General features: G+C 50.6%; 7 protein-coding genes across 9 annotated transcripts in view; 4 read left to right on the top strand and 3 right to left on the bottom strand.

The window, feature by feature from the left end:
* The first annotated feature begins 86 nt into the window (after positions 1-86).
* LOC125951690 (uncharacterized) lies at positions 87-1,035 on the top strand. Its single transcript, XM_049680664.1, has 2 exons — positions 87-651; positions 720-1,035. Exons 1-2 carry the CDS (start codon positions 87-89, stop codon positions 860-862), a joined length of 708 nt encoding a protein of 235 aa, XP_049536621.1. The 3' UTR covers positions 863-1,035.
* Positions 1,036-1,053: 18 nt separating this feature from the next.
* LOC125950858 (TATA-binding protein-associated factor 172) lies at positions 1,054-14,153 on the bottom strand. 3 transcript variants are annotated; one of them, XM_049679209.1, is made up of 6 exons: positions 14,021-14,153; positions 8,397-8,542; positions 3,041-8,266; positions 2,829-2,969; positions 2,515-2,758; positions 1,054-2,330 (listed from the first exon to the last, which is right to left on the bottom strand). In XM_049679209.1, exons 2-6 carry the CDS (start codon positions 8,405-8,407, stop codon positions 1,740-1,742), a joined length of 6,213 nt encoding a protein of 2,070 aa, XP_049535166.1. In that variant the 5' UTR covers positions 8,408-8,542; positions 14,021-14,153; the 3' UTR covers positions 1,054-1,739. The 3 variants fall into 3 exon arrangements, with proteins under 3 accessions (XP_049535166.1, XP_049535167.1, XP_049535168.1); XM_049679210.1 differs by having other exon boundaries at positions 8,397-8,545; positions 14,021-14,126; XM_049679211.1 differs by lacking the exon at positions 14,021-14,153 and adding an exon at positions 8,721-10,029 and having other exon boundaries at positions 8,397-8,545.
* A 471-nt stretch (positions 14,154-14,624) lies between these two features.
* LOC125950902 (RNA transcription, translation and transport factor protein) lies at positions 14,625-15,852 on the top strand. The gene is made up of 2 exons (XM_049679285.1): positions 14,625-15,100; positions 15,158-15,852. The coding sequence occupies exons 1-2, from the start codon at positions 15,040-15,042 to the stop codon at positions 15,850-15,852; spliced, it is 756 nt and encodes a 251-aa protein (XP_049535242.1). The 5' UTR covers positions 14,625-15,039.
* LOC125950915 (uncharacterized) lies at positions 15,831-16,275 on the bottom strand. Its single transcript, XM_049679300.1, has 2 exons — positions 16,062-16,275; positions 15,831-15,998 (listed from the first exon to the last, which is right to left on the bottom strand). The coding sequence occupies exons 1-2, from the start codon at positions 16,216-16,218 to the stop codon at positions 15,931-15,933; spliced, it is 225 nt and encodes a 74-aa protein (XP_049535257.1). The 5' UTR covers positions 16,219-16,275; the 3' UTR covers positions 15,831-15,930.
* Positions 16,276-16,278: 3 nt separating this feature from the next.
* On the top strand, positions 16,279-17,324 carry LOC125950901 (RNA transcription, translation and transport factor protein-like). Its single transcript, XM_049679284.1, has 2 exons — positions 16,279-16,461; positions 16,527-17,324. Exons 1-2 carry the CDS (start codon positions 16,401-16,403, stop codon positions 17,234-17,236), a joined length of 771 nt encoding a protein of 256 aa, XP_049535241.1. The 5' UTR covers positions 16,279-16,400; the 3' UTR covers positions 17,237-17,324.
* Positions 17,325-17,339: 15 nt separating this feature from the next.
* On the top strand, positions 17,340-18,494 carry LOC125950894 (NADH-cytochrome b5 reductase-like). Its single transcript, XM_049679276.1, has one exon. The coding sequence runs from the start codon at positions 17,460-17,462 to the stop codon at positions 18,492-18,494; it is 1,035 nt and encodes a 344-aa protein (XP_049535233.1). The 5' UTR covers positions 17,340-17,459.
* Positions 18,477-20,000, bottom strand: part of LOC125950917 (cytosolic carboxypeptidase 6) — a 5,332-nt gene continuing 3,808 nt past the window's right edge. Inside the window, exons 4-5 of the mRNA XM_049679302.1 lie at positions 19,173-19,932; positions 18,477-19,093 (exon numbers count right to left, since the gene is read on the bottom strand). Of these exons, the coding sequence (XP_049535259.1) occupies positions 18,477-19,093; positions 19,173-19,932 (1,377 nt within the window). The remainder of the gene's footprint in view (positions 19,094-19,172; positions 19,933-20,000) is intronic.

Raw genomic sequence — 20,000 nt, 5'->3', positions numbered from 1 at the left:
GTCCTAGTCATTCAAGAAGTAACGGTTAACACAGATCACAGACAGAGGGAACAAACAGTACAGGGAACAGTGGATTGAATGAAAACATGGCCACTCCGTTAGCAACACCACGGGGCCTACTATGGCCGCTGCTAGTGCTAGTTGGCTTCGGTTTCGTAGGAAATGTGAAGGGTCACGGGATGGCACTCGATCCGATCGCGCGTGGCTCACGGTGGCGCTGTAATCCGTTGGCAATACCGAACTACACGGATAACGAGCAGTTTTGTGGCGGTTTCCCGGTGCACTGGGGTACTTTTGACGGCAAGTGCGGTGTATGTGGCGACAGCTACGGTGATGCTGCACCGAGACGCCACGAGCTGGGAGGCTTCTATGGCCAGGGCGACATTGTGCGGCAGTATCTGAAGGGAAGTGTGATCGACGCGCGCATTCGTATCACAGCGAATCATCGCGGCTACTTCACGTTCGACGTTTGTAATCTGGATACTGGAATGGAAGAGGAAGGTTGCTTCAACAAATATCCATTGTACCAGCCGGATGGAAGTCGCGAGTGGAGTCTTCCTTCAACCGCCCCTGGAGAGTATTACATCAAGCTAAAGCTTCCCGATACGCTCGTCTGTCGCCACTGCGTGTTCCGGTGGACCTATGTAGCAGGTAAGTAGGATTTGACTTCCGGTCAAATACAGTAGAAATGCAATTGACTTGTTATGAATCCCTTGCAGGTAACAACTGGGGCTACTGTTCCGACGGAACCGGAAAGCTGGGCTGTGGACCACAGGAAACATTCAAAACCTGTTCCGATGTTCGAATAGTCGATGCAACCGACATTGTTCCTAACTTTGCGTACTGCACCAAGACGGTCTAAACGAGTGAACCCCAGTGCGAAAAAGTAAACGATAGTAACGAATGTAATGCAGAACGCTTTACTAGGTCAATTGCATTCTCTCTCAACGGTGAATCGTGTCTTTCTTCCAAGTGGTCACAGCTGATAAGCCGAATAAACAGAATCTGAACCTATCGGAACACAGTTACAACGTTTATCATGTGAAAATGTGTATCTCATCTTAGCGCAAATGGTTTTGCATTTATTCGTCGTAATTTTTAAATACATTTTCAGTTCCTTCTCGCTGCAGTCCGTTGCCTAACGTCTCATTGACCAATGGACAATAGGGCAACCTAATTCCTATTTCAATTATGTATTAACATATGTAGTGGCAAAACGGCATTCTACTTTCGAGGAAGAATTTGTTCCAATGTTTTCACTATTTGTCCGCCCTGAAACACACGTACACACACACACACACACACACACAAACTTTTTCTCTTTCTTCATCTTCTTAATACATAAAGTAGGAATTCTCTTTGTAATATGTCTGCCACTAGAAAGCTATTCACTTACATCCTAGAACTGATCTTTCATTCATCATTTGAAGCATGGTTGTGAACCAAAATGAAATTTGTTAAAAAAAAAAACACGACGTTTAGGCCCAGTTAGCTTATGTTTCTTAGGGAAGAAGACTTAAATAATGTATGGATTTGCGAAAAGGTAGATGCACATTACGTAGCAATTACTATTCTAACGGCCTAACATCCCGATATAGAGGGGAGTCTCTTCACCGGGAAGCTCGCCCTGACCAGATGCACACTTGGGCGCTTCTATTTTGTTTGTTTGTTAGTTTGTTTCATCGCCCTTCAGTCATCCATAACACTAACCGTAAAGAGTGTCCCCTCCTGTTTCCTCTCTAATGCCGTTCCTGTTTCTTCTTCAAACCTTCTATAAACTGTGACAAATCGTACTCCTCGTGGTACTGACGATCATCCCACAGCTCGGGCAGACTTTCCAATACCGTGCGGAACTGGGCTGGATTAGAGCCTACTGCTCCTCCTGCAGTGGCAGTTAGTGCTCCGTCGCCTCCACTGCCATTCGCTTCGGATCCAATCCGACCACCCCCGGCAGATGCGTTGGATGAGGCCGTACGCTGCGCAGCGCTACGCCGTCGCGTCTCGGGACCCTTCGCACACTCGACTTTGGGTTTACCTCCACAGTCGCCGGCGAGCGTAAATAGATCGAGCAGCTGATCGGTGCCCATCGTCTCCATCGATGCGTTCTCATCACTGACGACCGTGTTGGCCGTCTGGAGTTTGAACTTTTGCAAGCCCATAATTTTCTCCTCCAGCGATTTGCGCGTTATCAGCCGGTAAACGTTCACCACCTTCTTCTGTCCAATACGGTGCGCCCGATCCATCGCCTGCAGGTCCTTCATCGGGTTCCAGTCGTGCTCGACGAAGATAACCGTATCGGCACCGGTCAGATTGAGACCTAGCCCTCCCACCTGAAAATAGAGGCACAGCCAAGCGTGAATGCGATTAGAAAGTGTATTCAAGTGCACTGTTACATCACTAAACTACTTCAAAATGCTGTTCAGTGCTTAACCGTCAAATTGAATTAAAAAACCAATGAACACAAGCAATCTGGCAGCACTGGTCACCGAAGGAATGGGTTCCTGAATGTATTACCTGTGTCGTTAGGAGTAGCACGTCGATACTGGGATCACCGTTGAACTTGGTAACGATATGATGCCGAGTGCTCGGTGGCACACTGCCATCCAACCGTAGGTACGATACCGCTGGTAAGTGCTTCTTTAGTAAATCGTTCTCCAGAATGTCCAACATGGCTTTCAGCTGGCAGAAGATGAGCGCTCGATGTTGATTCACCGACACGTCCTCGTTGGTTCCAATACCACAATCTAGTAACAGTTGTCTGGAGAAAAAAACACACATTTACGATAATAATGAGTACCCGATGAATGATCGTTAGATAATGAACTCACTTCAAAACGGGCAACTTTGCCGAGTGTTCGATGTCATCCATCGAGGCACCGTTGCGAGTAAACTCTCCGACAATATCCTTGTACTCGGGATGGGATGGCGTAAGGACTAGCTTTGGATGGTTGCATACATTTTGTAGATATCTAGAAAAGTAAAGCGAATGAAAGCCCGGTCAAAGTCATGATATCACACCGCTTGCATTATTGGATTGTACCTTAAAGCTTGGAAGACATGCGTCTTCTTATTGGCAGGCCCCATCTGCTGGCCATCGATGTGCTCGAGACACTCGCGGATGTCGGACGAGTGCAGATGCATTCGGCTAAAGTCCTCGTACAATCGTTCCTGCAGCGGACTGAGCTCGCACAGTAGGTCCTGCGTAATCTTTGGCGGTAGATCAGTCAGTACGTCCTCCTTGACGCGTCGCAGCAGGAACGGTAGCACCTGCCGGTGCAGCGCTTCCATCGCCAGCGCTCCGGCTTCCTGCTCCTTGGGTGAACTCTTCGGATCGCGACTGGCGAGAATGGGTCGGCTGAAGCGCGTGCTAAACTGTTTCTCCGTCCCCAGGAAACCGGGCATAAGGAAATCGAACAGTGACCACAGTTCCAGCACGTTGTTCTGAATCGGTGTGCCGGACAGTATAAGGCGATGGTTCGCTACCAGCTGCTTAATCGCTTTCGAGCTTTTCGTGCGGCCATTCTTAATAATGTGCCCTTCATCAAGTATGCAGTAGTTCCAATGGACGGAACCAAAGAACTCAATGTCCTTCCGAACGATATCGTACGAGGCAACGATCAGGTTGTACGTACCCAGCTTGTGCCGTAGCTGTTCGCGACTCACCGGCAAACCGACGTAATGGAGCGGGCGTAGGAATCGCGTTGGAAGAAACTTCTCCACCTCGTACACCCAGTGGCCGGTCAGTGTCGGTGGACAGATGACGAGGCTCGGTAACTGTGCACAGTTACGATCGACACTACGCTGATGGTGGTCGGCAGCTAGGATGCAGATTGCTTGCAGTGTCTTCCCCAGTCCCATATCGTCACACAGGATACCGTGCAGTTTGTAGCGATTCAGGAACCACAGCCAATTGACGCCCGATTGCTGGTAGCTCCGAAGTTCAGCATTGATCTTCAAAGGTAGCTGAAAGTCTGGTATCGTTTTCGGTGAAAAGAGATACTCCAGAAACCGTTTGTCCTTCATCTTGCGCATCTTGAGATCGTCCGAAAGGACTTGTGAAGTACCGCTACCACCACCACCAGCACTATCAGCGTTACCACTGCCGCTGTCTAGTGCCAGTCCATCGAGCGGCATCAGCTGAATGAGCGTAGCGAAGCAGTGCGTCGAGACAAGTCGTACCGATTGATCCGGATCGCTCATCCGACCGAGTAACGGTACGACGAGTAACACGACGTACGGTACAATTTCGAATTGTAACCGATTGACGATGCAAGCTATCGCTTCGGCCGCACCCTGACGTTTGATGACATTTTCGATGCACGACAACAGTGGAACTACCTCATTGATTACGAGCGTCATCACGGTACCGGCATCAACCGATGCTAGCGTTGCCAGGCAACGGCCAACCATATGCCGTATCGCTTTCAGTGGATGACGTAGCAGTAGGCATAGCTTCGGCAACAACTCGAACAAACTCCGATGCAGCGAAGTATCGATGAAGGGTGCTGCCACTTCTAGCAACTGTAGCGATGTCATGAAATCATTCGTTTCCTCCTGTGCCATCACTTGACGCCCTAGTTGATCGATGTACTGCTCGGTGACGCACGAACTGATCTTGTCCATCAACAGCTGCCAAACGATCGGCAGCTTCCGGGGTAGCAACGGTCCGAAATGGGAACAGATAGTTGTAATGGCCGCCGTAGCACCGAGCCGCTGTGTTCGGGCATGCTTTCGACTAGTTTCCTCATTTTCCTGCGTACTACCCGCTGTGCCCTCATCCGTGTGTGGTGTTGAAGGCGTTGCGTTGCTTGAAGAAGAGGAAAGATCGAGCGCTACGTTCGCTGCGGCCACTACCGGCGGTCTACCAGGACCACGGGGACTTCCTCCAGCACTACCAGCACCACCATTACTGCTGCTATTACCGCTGCTGGTAGTTTGATCTTTGCTTTTCTGTTGCTGCTTGATCAGCGTCAGGATGCCATGGTAGGGGTTCGTCTCAGTCGTGTTGTTCGGATCGAACTGCTGCAGCAGCTTACTCGGGCACGGTACTTTGGGCGTAAACTCGGGATCGCTCTTCAGCAGGGTGCAGAGATTGGTTACGATTTTGTTGTTCGGACAGGGTGTCCTCACCGTGACCTGATCGAGCAACTCGCTTAAATACCGGGCCGAAAGGTTCTGCAGCAATTCGCACTCTTCGCGTTTGATCGATTCCATCAGCGGTTTAACGACCGGATTCAGGCGCTCCGGTAAGCACCGCAGGCTCACGACGGCTCCGGAAACCGACGATTGGGTACTAATGTGGAGTGTCGTTTGTTCGAGGGCTGTGGCGGAGTGTGAGGAAAGCAGGCAACGGCGCCGTTCCTCGAGCATATCGGCAGTTTTGGGCTTTAGGCAGTGTTTCACTCGTACCTCCTCACCGGACCAACCGGGACCCGTCGTTGCGATCTGATAAATCTGATCCAGCGTCAGCACTTTGGGCGTACCCGCTTCGGCGTACTCCGGTGGGGCCACTTTGTACTGCTTCAGGGTGGCTAGATAATCGCGACATTCTTGTAGCAGGCGCGTGAACAGGATGGCCACCTCGTCGTAGTACACGTACTCATTCAGACAGGCTCGTAACCGGTCCTGTAGCACCGGTGGCCCGGGTTGAATCGTGCTATCGATACCACACCAGTACGCAATGACCAGACTAGCGATAAGGCGCTGCAGTGCCGAACGGGACTGCAGATACCCTACCAGCACTTTTGTGTAGCAATCGATGGGACTCTCCGTTTCCGGTGTATAATCGACGCCAGGTGCAGGCAGCACCAGGTATCGAGACAGCAGACCGATCATACGCGATGCTTTGCAGCGTGCCCGGATGACGTTTTTCTCGCGTAGTTCCAGCGGTACCGTTTCGGCTCCACCTAGAAACAGCTTCTGATGTTGTCCGCCGATGTGCGTCGCCGAAAGGCTTCCACTGCTGCTCTCGAATGAATCAAACTGTCTCCTTCGCTCGCGATTTGTCGCTCCGCTGTGGCTGGGCGGTTTGGCAAAGATTAGCGAGGACGGATCGAACGCTAACCGAACCGGTTGCATCGCTAGACAGAGCCAGCTGGACACATACGGACAGGATGCGTGCAGAAGGGCCGATAGTTCCGCATTCACGATCAAATTGTTCCATACGTCCTCAGCCAACGATTGAATGTCTTCTACGTGCTCCACCAGCACACGCTGGAAAATGTGACGCAATGCTTCCTGTAGTAGCGCCGATGGCCAATCCTTCACACCAAAGTTCAGACCCAACGCCGTCGCCGTTCCGTCCGTATGCGAAAGCTTCAAAATGCTATCGTCTGCTGCTGCCGACGGAACCGTCGTCTCCGTGCCATTCGCTGTCCGTTCTTCTTCCTCTTCGGTCTTCTCTTTGTTGCGACCGTTGGTACCACCGTTGGTGTTCCAGTTAGCGATAGTGGTCGTGTTGGTGGTCAGCGTTCTGAGTGTTTGCAGTGTCGAGCGGCGCACGGAAGAGGTGCAATGGCTAAGGAAAGGCCACAGACGGGGTACCAGTATCGACATCGGTTCCATCTGGATCCAGCTGGAGGCAGCAGGAAGGCTCAGGATGGAAGCCAACAATCCCATGAAACTGTTGCAAGCGGACGCTAGCTCATCTTGATCGAGTAACAGATCCCACAGCAGCTTTACGATGTGGGACACTTGCGAGTGGCTTAGCAGCTTCGGTAACCAGCTAGCGATCGGGATAAGGGTAGCGGCCGCAACCGCACCCACATCATCGACCGCATCGAACAGCCCCGTCAGCACATCGTTGATGATGACGGGTAGGAAGGCTTGGACGAGGTCTTCGCGCACTACCAGCATGTACTTGATGCCGAGCAGTCCGCCATGGCGTACTTCCCACTCTTTCTGCTTCACGAACGTCAACAGGATGTCGACGGATTGGCGTACCTTCGCCAGCGGCAGCTGCCGTAGGACGGTTCCGAGTACTTGGGCACAAGTTTCCCGAACCGGTGCCACGACCTGATCGGAGACAAAGTCCCCGAAACGATCGAGCGCCAGTACGCAAAGTAGACGCAGCGTCGCGTCCTCTAGCCAGAGCTGATGCTGAAGATCCATCTCGGTCTTGCTCATGCCGACACTCTTGCCAGCTCCCTGTGAGTGCGTTTTCAGCAGCTCGCGCAATGCCGTAGCCGATCCATGACGTGTCTCCCATCGGGGACTGAAGAGATCAAGAAAGAGACGCGAGCAGAACGCTTCCAATGGCCAATCGATCGCATCTACCCAAGCACCGGTAAGATCCGGTACGGGTTCACCATTCCATCCACTCGCTACCGTTGTCGGTGTTGCTGGCATTGTTCCACCTCCTCCGGGAGCGCCAACGTGTTCGCCTTTCTCCGTCTTGATACGCTTCCGATCAGGCTCCTCATCACAGCCCGGGGTCGTCGTGAGGGTAGCAGCACCACCACCGAGGCCTGTCATGGACGAACCATTCGTAGGTGCTGACGCAGTTGAGCCACCGGCACCACCACTGAGGCTGGGGAATGCTTGCTGCTGTTGACGCGCTTTTCGCCGGGCACGATTTTTCTCCCGACAGCTCAACCCATCCGATGACGCATCAGATCCCACCGTTGAGCGGCGTTGGTTTAGGCGCAAAATTTCCTGCACCGGTACCAGCTTCTCCTGCGGTGGTGCATCGTCACGATGGCTTGCACCGTTGTTCGATCGCACATCGTCCAGCGTAACGATTTCCTCCAGATTAATACCACTGCTTAGGCCAAGCTTCTCGTTCAGCAGTGCCCGCTGACGGGCTAGCTTCTCTCGCAGATCCACCATATCGTTTTCCTCGAGCGGATCAAACTCCGTACCCTCGGAGCCCATCAAACGCGCTCCTTTGAACAGGACCGCGTTTAGATCGAAACCATCAAACGATAGACGATTGTGACGATGGGCGCTGGTACGGCCGGTGCCGACGGTCCCTTGACGGGTATCGTCTTCTTCCTCTTCCTCATCTTCCGGTTCCTCCTTTTTCACCGTCACATCGTTACAGCACTTCGGTTCCCATTGGGGTACATTCTCCAAAATCGCCTGCACCGCCTGGGCGGACGCGATGCGCGTCTCCCAGCTATTGCTGTGCAGATAGGTCAGCAGACGGCTGAGCAGATTGTGCAGCTCATGCGGATGTAGCTTCTGCACTTCGCCAATCTGCTTGGCGGCCGCCTTCCTCGTCACTGCAGCCGAGCCCGATTCGAGCAGGATAAACAACCGGTCCAATCTGTGAAGCGAAGACAAACAATCGACAAAACGCGCCATGTTATGCACACCATGTTATGTTGCCTTGTTTCAAGCTCGTTCATCCCTCCTCCTCCTCCTACAGTAGTCACTACTCTGGACGATCCGCTTACCTCGAAGTCATCGCGTTGCCGGGGGTTGACAGACGCTTGTTTCTATTACAAACAAAAAGTCCCTAGATCAACGCTGGAACATCATTCTCGACATCATCATCATCAGCATCGACGGAAGGACACTAGTGATCCGCTGCACAAACCTACTGCTAAAAAATAGAGAGAGAAAGGGAGAAAAGAAGAGCGAGAGAAAGAACGGTGAGGAAGATGTTTGTGCTTTATTGCCATGTCGTTCGAGAACTACATGGTCGCGGGTACATGATGATGGTGGAACAACTATCGAAAAATCGATTTAAACTCAGGAGGGAACGCAGATAGGAATACCTCGAGATGATTCCGTGATTTTATGATCTCCAACGCACATAGGCACCACACACACACACATACACACGCACACAGGAACACACACCTCTCTCCTCGTCACTCTGGACTGGAATCACCGACCGACACTATGTGCAGCGCTGTGAGCGCGAGAGCGAAGCGCGGACACAACCGCGCCAGCTCAAGAACGGAAGCGAACTGTCTCCGAGAACTAGAACGTAACCGGAGCAGACCGAAACCGGACCGGGACCGAACCGTGAAGCGTACAGAACCGACAGATAAGTGCGCGCTGGTGCCGAAAAGCGCAAGTGCAGTCGAAATGCTAGTGGTTGGGATGGATCCCGCGTCCATGGTGATGATGCTTGCTTGGATCCCAGAATTATAGTCTGCCGTCAGCACAACAGCCCCAGACACGCACACACAGCATTCTGTTGGCGGAGGCCTTTTTGGAAGGCGAGGGGGGAGGGACATGTGGTGTGTGTCTGTTTGGCGAAAGAGAAGCATCAACAACAGCACCGCTCGGTGCTGCTGCTGCTGCTGCTGCTGCTGAAGCTGGATGATGGCTTTCGTCATCGTCGTCGTCGTGGTCGTAGTCGTCGTCTTCGTCGCTCCAGTCGAAGGCAGCTGCAGCAAAGAGTTTTATAGTTCTGGAACTCGAGATCCGAGAAGTTCTACTTGGACTTGGCTGGTGGAAGAAGCGCGGCAGCCCTGTTTTATGGGGCAGCTGCAAAGAGCATCAAAGATGAACAATTCACACCACCAGCAACCACCACCAATATAGAGTGTATTGAGGGCTTGTCGTGACGGTTAAGAATCGATGGGCATGGGAGTTTGTGTCCATAAAAACATAAATTGATTTGCCAGACTCAGCGACACAACCAGTGCCCAGAGCCCATAAAGAGCTTCATATCTGGTTGCTAATTGCTGTACGATTAGTACTTCGGGTTTTCAGACTGCTAATTGCGGACTGGTTAAGAAAACCACCAATATGCTCATAAGGGATCGCGTTTTGGTTTTCCGTTTGTTTGCGAACAACAGTGCAAGACAACAGTTTGGGGGGGGGGGTTTGACCATCTACGGTCAGTTGATCGGGGAAGAGGAGGTTTCATGCGATTTTTGCTTTAACAAATCAATCACGATTTATTTATTTTTGCTAAAGGCATACTCAAACACAATGTGGGAAGATTATTAGGTGATGGTTTTGAGATGAAATATGTTTTAATAAATCGACGCGGCTTGTCATTCCCCATTGTAGCCAATCGCTTGCTATTTGGTATACAACAATCAAAATTCTATTGTTGAATAAGTTTTTAGAGGCAAATCTGGGATCTTTTTCAGAATCCCAATTTTCAATTTGAATCAACAAGAATTTGATATTTTTTAGATGATTTTGCTTACAAAATTCATTAAACTACTCATGTAATTCCCTAATGTAATTAACTAATGTAATCCCTATTCAGAACTCGTAAATTTAGTATAGAAAAATGTTCAAAATTTCAAAAGGATTGCTACCATAGTCTTGAACATAAACATGATTGGTGGGGTGAGTAATGTACGACATGCTGCCGTCTTTCAAATCGCCTTTGCTGTGATCCATTTGTTTACAAATTGAATAAAACATTCTTAAAAGGTTCACTATAAAATAGGAATACATCAACCTTCCTCCTCCCTTCCTTCTAGAAGCGTATTGAGCGCAACATAAAATTGATCATCTCGCAATGGGTGCAGGTTAATACAATTCAGGAACCTTTTATACTCAGCCAAAGGTTCCTGAGACCACAACAGGAGCATCACCGATGATCCGAGGTCTCCAAATATAATTATTTCCCTCCATTTTGTGCCCCTCGCGTAGTAGGTTCTACACCAGGAACCGACCTCTTGTGCTCTGGTCGTCGTGCCACTTGGGATCACCACGAAACGACTCATAAAGCCAATATATATTGGGGACAAACCACCATCATCATCTTCATCTTCATCATGTCGTGTGTCTTCAAGGTTCATTGGAGTGCAAGGATCAAAAAGGGGGATAATTAAATAAATATCAATTCAATTACTCCAGTTGCCGGAGAAAGCCAACCGCAGCGGAATCATCATTGCACACGGAACAAACATACACACACATACATCTGGCATGACAACGAAACCAGCGTCATCCTGAGCTCCGAATTCTGCTGCTTCCTCTGCTTCCCCCCCTTTTACTAGTACCGTCACAAGGGAGGCAATGTGGTAGCAACAAGAATGCCGGAAGCTGGAAAGCGGAACATCATACAAACCATTCTTCCGATGCACTGTTCCACCGTTCCTCTCACCCGGGGGTGCGCTGGTTTCGATTACAAAACACATTTTAATGGTGCCACAACGAACGCACTTATAGTTGGAACTATCTAACCATTCATCTAGCTATCCAGGGAATCCGATCTCTCTCTCTCTCTCTCTCTCTCCGATCATTTTCAGCGTGTGTGTATTATCGCGCGACTGATATTATTCAAATGTTCTACGCGCCTGGAACGCTCCACAGCACCCCGTTAGCAGCGAACCCCTTCTTTCCTTTGCTGCTCGTTCCAGTCCTCTCGCACTCGGCTCTAGTTGCCGATTTCCGGTGTCCGAACAAGTCGTACGTTATTGTTTTGCTTGACGAGAGCAGTCAGTGTGGACAGAGGAAGTGAGAGCAGCAGCAGCGTTGGGTGTTCGCGGCGGCACCGCGATCTCTGTTTATGCTGGCGGCTGGCAACTTCGTGCGCCGTATGTGGCCGCCGAACCGCTCTCCTCGGGCTGGCAATGGTGGTGTGTCGCAAGCAAGTGCTTGCTTTGCTGTTCGCCTCCAAAATGGGGACGGAAATGTATACAGTATGTGGTGCCTCGGCGTGCGTTCCGACGGACTTTTATCTGATCATTCAACAGCAGCAGCAATGTGTGTGTATGTGTGTGTGCTTTGGTCGATTGAGATTAACCCGTTTATTAAACGGCAACATATGCTGATATCTAGTGGGGAGGACACGGGACGTAAACGTGGCACAACGTTTTGTCAAAATCGAGCAACAATCATTTTGCACGAATTGAGTCCAAATGGTGATTTGTATCATGTTGGTTCTTTTGTGATACATTTTACGTAATTATTTATCGGGCATTTTGTGTGGTCACCCCCTCGATTGCGCCACAAAACAGAACATTTCGAACGGTGTGAATAGACAGATTCGTTCCCCGGGGGCAGAGCGCGGCTGCGTCATACCCATCCGGATCCGTCTTATCTCGATGTTATGCGGAAGGGATCGCCATCGTGCGCGCCGTCGCCCCGTAAGTCGTAATCTTTGATATAAACTGCCGTAATCGCGTGCGTTTGATAGATTAGTGTCCTCTCCTACTGTAGGCTGGTGGGGACTGTGGCTCCTCAGACACCAGCGAACCAACGAGAACCGAAAATGCGACCGGAAGAACGGGATCGGATCGTTTGCACGATCGTCGGCGCCGTCGTCACCGTCGTGTTGTCGTCATCATGATGATCATCGTGTGTGCATTGTCCATTGTGTGTTGTGGGGCGCTTGGGGGCAACGCACACGTACAACAAAACGGAGGGGGGCTGACGCTCCGTTTGTTGTTTGCGTAAACTGCTGTTGCTGCTGCTACTGCTACTACTGATGGTTGAGGATGAATTGAGCATGGATTGTGTGTGTGCGAACGACTGATCGTGTGGATGCAAATAAGTCAGCTGCGGTCTCCCGTTGGCGACTATATGCTTGATATGGAGAAGCAGTAGGCTGGGGCGTGCCTACTCTAGAAGTTTGCTACTTTGTTCTGTGTGTAATGTTTTGGTTTGTTCTATAATCTCACTTCAGTAAACATTGTTATCAAAATGTTGGCTCATTTCATTTGTTATTCCACCGAAAAAAAGGTCGTCCGATGCACGTTGTTGTAAAACGTAGTAGCTATCGCTGGTAATCAGGACAGAGAGTACTTCCCGCGCGGGTGTTTCCCACATCATCATCTCCCTCGGTCGATTGGAGCAATCCCAGATCGTCGTCGCCTCCGTCGTTGCACCATCACAAGCGCAAACCACAGAGAAATGCCACCAGCAGCAGCAGCAGCAGCATGTCATGAATAGCAGAACCGCGAATAGAACGACGGGAAAGAGTTCGAGTTACAGGAGGCGACCGAAGGATGGAGGGAGAATAAGTGAAATGTGAACTCGAAGGAACAGAATACACAGAACACAACAGGAACATGAAAAGGCAACCGGGTGTGTTCTGGTTTTTGGCTGCATATTATGCTGCAGCTATGTTAAAATCATTCGGTTTTGGGGTGAAATTCTATCCGTCGTTCTGCCACCCTTCGGTCGGTCAGTCGGTTCTACGCAAACACACGCGCACAACTCGCCTGTTCGATTGTGTGCGTGCACACGCCCGTCGAATCGCGCGGCCACACGGACAAGATAATCGGGCGACCTTCTTCATCTAGTCCAGGGGGTCGCAAACTAACGGGGGGTACAAAATATTGTTTCATTCAATTTTACCAACACTATTGCCACCGCAGTTAAATCACCAATCATCAAGCACAATCAACATCCACAAAATAGTTTCGTGAACCGCGATACTTGAGACCCCTAATCTAGCCACGGGCGGTGTTGACCGGATAATGGCCACCGCTGCGACCACCATCTAGAGGCTCATAAGCCACCCCATTCGGGGTGTGATAAGTGTAGCAAACCAGCATTAAAGACGGCCATCGCCGTCGCACCTTTTTGGCTGGTCAAAAATCATCTGACGTGGTGGTGGGTTATGCTCGTGGTTGTGTTTCCCCGCGAACGTTTAATCAATATTTGCGTGTCTAACGTGTCATTATCGCGCGATTGGTGGGGGAAACGTGGAGGGGGGGGGGAGGGTAGCATGATGGAATAGCGCCTCCGTGGTTTGGTGGATTTTGGATTCCCGGTCTAAAAATAGCAACCCAAAATACCCCACCTAGAAAAGCGAGCAGTAACCGATCCGTCCTGTACGCCAAACATTGGAAGTGAAAATCACGAAGAACGTTCTCCGACGGCGCAGCGAGTGAATATATGCTGTACAGGTAACCGCAGCCAGGCCAAACAGGCGGCCACAGCGAGCGGCTAGACGGGCGGCAGAGATAAATGAACGAAAACCAAACAAAATAATTTTTGATGTTTGCATAGTTGGCGCTGGAGCGGCCATTCTGAGCACGGTTCTTCTTCTTGCACCTGGCCCCTTTTTATGTGGAAAATATTCTAGAAGGGAAAAGCGACACGGCACACGGAGAGAAAAAATATTCTAGCTTGATGACGGAAAACATACCTTTCCCTTTCTTTCACGCGTCGTGCAGCCCGTTTTTTCACGCACGGTAGGCCAATTAACCGAGAAAAAACCTCGGCAACACTATTTTTTCACGAGCTCTTTGATGCGATGCGTGTAGGATTCGGAGGCATGGCAACCAACAAACACGGTAAACACGGTAAACACGGTATCACCAAGGAAAATTGCATTTTTCACTTAAAGGAAAACCCTTTTCATCGCAACGCTCTTCTAGGAACTTTTCCCGTCGCGGGATTCCTGCGGGATCTTCTTGAAACCGACGCCGTCGCGAAGAAGAAGGCGAAAGCGACCTCCATCAGCGCATCGCGATAACTTTTTTTTCCTTCACTTCACAGCCAGCTGCTGCAACCGGGGTGGTTTTTGCTAGAGCAGATGCCCGTCGCGCAGATGTTGACGGAGTCACGGAGTCTCGCAGTCACGGAACATCACCGGGGGCAACGGGTGAGCGGCAGCGGTCCGGAGGTCGCGGAAGATGGCCACTGGTGGAGGGGGAAGGCAGCGGCACAAACGGCAAGCGATGATTTGGCAGGGAGATGAACCAGAACAGCTGCTGCACCGAGAAATTACACCGAAACACTTTCACTTCACTAGGCCAGATCGATTTTTGAGAGAGGTCCTTCATCTTCGAAGATCAAATTTATACAAACGGCCCGACGCACCGACACGCGAACAAAAATGCGTCTTGGATGTGTTGGTGCGTTCACAGGCCTGCGTTCGCGAGTCGAAATCCCGGGGAAGGCGAAAAGTACCACATTTTCTCAAAACTGGCACTATGGTATGGCGCGAAAAAGGCATCAAATCGGTTCCGAGTCCAATCGGTGCGGTTTTGTTAAAGAGCCCCTTAAACAGCCAGTTTCGTGAGCCTGCCATGCAAAGTGGCCGGATAGCAGCCGGTTAAGCATTAACTGGCCACCTTGTGTATGTTTTGTTAGCGGAAAAACAGACGCTGAAACCGCCGGCCGCATCAACCTGAATTAAAGTGATTTTCCTCTGTAAAAATTATGTTTGAACGTTATTTAAGTGCATTACAATATCCCCGAGTAGGGCAACTAAATATTGATGGTATGTATTGAACCCGCCTGGTCCTGGCGCCGTTTCTTATCTAACCAACACTTGCAGACCCGAAAGACTTCCGCAGCTTCATCCTGTGGCTGGAGGATCAAAAGATTCGACTATATCCCATCGAAGGCCGAGAACCACTACGGAAGATAAACGCACAGGATGAATGGGACACGGCGTACGAGAAATACAAAAAGGACATTCGCTTGCCGGGCCACCTGAAGACGAAACAGGAGATTCTGGCCTGGTTGCTGCTGTACGCGATCCGCCTGGAATACACCGACAATGCAGAAAAGTACCGTACGATTAGTGGGGCCAAAAAACAGGAGGAAGAATCGAAGAAAACTAGCGTGCCGGAAATCCAATCAACCAACCCGTTCGATACGTACGACTTCACGCACGCGGACTTTGAGGAAGGCTCGTGGAAGCTTGCCGAACGATTAGGCATCACACACCATCCGGATCATCTGGTTTCACTGCAAGCTGCTGCCAAGGTGATCACCACATCGTACAACAAGGAAGCTCTCAAGGAACCGGTCGTTACCGGACAACCATTTCCGATCGATGAGGGGCACGGGATGGGATTCGAAAAGGATAACGATCTAGAGCGAGGGGCCCGAATCCTGCGGCTGTTGCAAATACAGCACGTCCGCAAACTGCAAACCACCATCAACGAAACGATTGTGGCCGCACAAAACCTCACTGCCGATCCGCGAACCGACACAAAGCTAGGTAAGGTAGGGAATAAACCGTGATTTTATTTAAAGGATCCTATAATTTTACAATAAACTCTCTCCATAAACTATAATCATCCGGCCTCCAGGGCCTCGTTTCTACTTTTCCCCACTGTGTCCAAACGGATATACGTCGAGTAACCGTGCCACTCCGATACCTCCGGCAGCTAGAAGAAGAAAATGATAGATATTAAGAGCAAACCGCGAATTGACCAAGAACTTCCTCGTACCTATCGCTACGGCGTGTATCGTGTAGCGCCCGAGTTTATTTGGTCGTTTCTGTGCCTGCAGTGCCATATAGACGCCCATTCCGATCACACCAAATCCACTGACCAACCGGCAAGGCAAACAATCCTTATGCCGGTTGGAAACGACGGAATCGGACATATTTTACGGTCGAAAATCACGCCGAACGGCTCGTTATTGCACTTTTTTTGGTTGGATGGCGGAACAAACGGGGCTGTCAAAATCGTGTGCCCAAACGTCAAAGTGAATTGTGGTTCTGTTTCGTGTTTGGAGAATTTGCCGGTTTTTGGATCGAATTTAGGTATCTTTTTTCAACTTGCGCCATGTTCGAACGATATCTAGCCGCTCTGCAATACACTGGCAACCAGCCGGTGAACATTAATGGTAGGAAATTCCGGCATTGAACCGGGTAAGCCACTGTTTACATGAACCCCCTCTTCTATTTCCAGACCTGAAAGAATTCCGCTCCCTCGTCGTCTGGCTGGAAGACCAGAAGATCCGCCACTATACGATTGAAAATCGGGAAGATCTGAAGAAGGTTGGCTCAGCCGATACGTGGAATGCTGCCTACCGACAGTATCAGCACGACGTGGGTATGCCGCAGGAGCTAGAATCGCGCCAGGAGCAACTGACTTGGTTGTTGCTGCACGCCATCCGACTGGAGTACTCTGATAAGGTGGAAACGTATCGACCACATACTGCAGCGAGCAAGCTGGGCGAGGAAAAGCAATCAACGGTGCCGGAAGTGAAATCGACCAATCCCTTCGACAGTCTCGATTTCAACAACGCACAGTTCGCCGAAGGTGCCCGCAATCTGGCCGACCGGTTGGGAATCGCTTATCATCCGGATCACCTCGTGTCGTTGCGTGCCGCCGGACGGGTGATTCACGATTGCCTCAACAAAGAAACGCTCAAAGAGCCTCTTCCAACCGGTCTGGCGAGTGCGCTTGCACAACTTGGCATAGGAAAAACGGCGACACCCGGTGGTGGTGCCAAGAGAGATGATCAGATTATCGATGAGGCGACCAAAATTTTCCGATTGCTGCAGATACAGAACATACGCAAAATGCAAACCACCATCAACGAGACAATCGTTACCGTGCAAGACGTTACCGCCGACCCGAAGACTGATTCAGCTTTGGGGAAGGTTGGCGTGTGAAAAGCCACCACCCTTGTGATACGTACAACAGCGTACATATGCTTAATCTATGTTACTAATTAATAAAGCAACCCAACAAGTCATTGTTTCTTTTTAATGGTTTGCTTATCCTTTTTCTGGCTAAATTGTGAAATTCACAGCGATTAGCAAGTTCCAGGATGACGAATTCGTGGACCCAAAACGTAGCTGTCACGCCGCCGTGAGTTTGTTTACGGTTCTCGGCATGAGCAGCGAGGAGATTGAGGAGCAGCTACCGGAATGTTGCGGATCTGGATGTACAAACTGTGTGCTGGACCTCAAACCTGATCGTCATCAACCATCAGTTGGCGTCAGTAACGTGTTTGATCGTACGTATCAACGATTCACCTGCTGCGAGATCACACAAGAGACAGAGCAGGTGTTTCGATTCCGGTTTCAGCTGCAACAGGAACGAGTTCCCGGTCAAACACTGTATATACCCCCGGGATGCCATCTGCTGTTACGTGCGCCCCGGCACAGGAGCAACGATCTGGCGGATGAAAAGCTAAAATCATGGCGCGAGAACCATCCCGCATCCTGCCATACCCGGCCGGCGCCTACTGCTCGCATCAAGAAGTACGACACAAAGGAAGACGATCTGTACCTTAGTAGGCCGTACACACCGGTGGCTCATCGACGGGAAGATTGCAGCTTCGAGGTGCTCATAAAAATGGAACCGGACGGCGCTATGACCGATTACCTATTGTCGCTAAACGTCGGAAGTGTTACGGAATGGAAGGGAGTATACGGAGAATTCTCGTGGGATCGTAATCGGTATCGCAATCTGGTGGCCTTCACTCAAGGAGTAGGCATAGCACCCATCTACACCGCGTTCCGAGCGATCCTGGATGACGAGGAGGATGAAACACACCTAACTTTGGTGGCCTGTTTCCGCGATCTCCAGAGTGTGCTATTGCGCGATCGATTGCGCGAGATGGCCAGCTATTGGAACTTCCGATATTCTATCTACACCTCCAGGAAGAGCAGCGATGCTGTTAGCACCTTCCGTTCGGATCCGATTAAATACAAGGAACCAATTTACGAACAACGGCTGGATGGAAAGGATGTCGAACGTTTATTGAGTAGCCTACCGTCGAGGGCAAGCGATTCCTTGCTCGTACTGCTTTGTGGGACCGAACCATTTACAAGATTCCTCACAGGATGCTTAGAAAAGATGGGAATAGAAAACTGTTTTACATTCTACACCGTGGCCAGAGTGCATTCAAGCCTTCCTCGATGATGACTTGAACGTGTGTCGCCGAATCTTTTCCTTTTCCCGGTCGATCGTACGGCCACCGGCGGCAGTAGCTTCCTCCAAGCCGCCACGTGTTAGCTGATTGAAATCGATAATCGTAAGATGAGGCTTCGGTGGCACAGTTAACATCTCAATCGGAGGCATCTTCTGGTCACCGGCGGTCGCTGGAGTCTTTAGCTTGGGCACCTTCAGACGGTAGTCGCTGGTGAAGTCGAGATTACTAAACCGTGCGGCTTGAATATTGGACAGTGAAAACTGATCCTGATGGGCATGCGGACGCATCCGAAGCCCACCGTAGGCCCCCGCGTGCCCGTGGTACATGTGATACCGAACCGGTGAACCCTCATCCGAGGTGGCACTGTCGTAACAGATCGAAAGATCGGTATAACTAATCGGTGCATAGGCACGTGTCGTCTTCGGTCGAACGCGCACTTCGCTGCGCGTTTTCGAACGTGCCCGAGGTCGGTGTGTCCGGGGACGACCCTTCCTAGGCCTCAGTTCTTCCATCGGTGGTATCGGCAGAATGTTCGTGAAGCGATAATACTCGAGAAAGGTCCGAGCCAGATTTCTACCGATCCGCATATCTGTGGACGAGAAACAACGGAAGCGATTAATAAGACTCGATCATGTGGACCTCGGCGGTGGTTTGGTATCGATTCGTACAGCCATCCTCGGTGTACTGGGTTAAAATGTTGGTCCCATTCAGATAATAACCGCACATGGACACCTCCAGAGTGTAGGTGTTGACATTATCACTAAGCGCCTCCACAAAATTCCTTCTGGCAGTTCCGGACTTCCGGTCGTCCGCGTTGAACATCATGTGTTCCTGGCAAAAGTCTTCGCACTTTGTGGCGAACAGTTTCGGGAAGACGAGATGCCGCTCGTATCGGTAAACGTTATCGTACGTGCTGCCATAGATGAACGTGCCGGTCAGGCTCGAATGGGCATGGATGTCGATCACAAAGTCCACCTGATAACACTGTCGAGGTAACATACATAGATACATTAATGCAAGTAATCCTAATGACCACCAGAAGATGCCATTAGTTCTCACGCTAGAATTATCGTACTCCTTCAGCATCTTCATCACAGCCGAGAGGGTTGGGTGGGTGTACTGGGACAGTCTGTTCCACGAGCGGTTCAGATCGTGGCCCACCACATTGCACCGATTGTTACCGAGGAACACACCGTCCGGATTAAGCATTGGCACTATCTTGAACACCACGTGCTCTCTCAGAGCTTTTGCGATCGGTTGCGTGGCCGCCGCCAGAAACTCGATCAATCCCTGCACAACGTACGAGGACGGCGATTCCCCGGGATGTATCCTGGCCAGTATAACCACCATGTGGATCACGTTCTTCTGGTCCACCTTGTCCGGTTTCTTGACCTCATCGAAAGTGACCAACTCTAGCTTACGGTTTTGCTGTAAAGATCAAAAGGTAAGTGATTGAGATTCCGTTCCTCCGGTTCCGTTGGAAGGTCATATCTTAC

The sequence above is a fragment of the Anopheles darlingi genome, chromosome 2 (genome assembly GCF_943734745.1).
Source record: "Anopheles darlingi chromosome 2, idAnoDarlMG_H_01, whole genome shotgun sequence".
In the NCBI taxonomy this organism is placed as follows: domain Eukaryota; kingdom Metazoa; phylum Arthropoda; class Insecta; order Diptera; family Culicidae; genus Anopheles; species Anopheles darlingi.
Note: the sequence above shows the minus strand (reverse complement) of the source record. Positions and strands in the feature narration are given on the sequence as shown.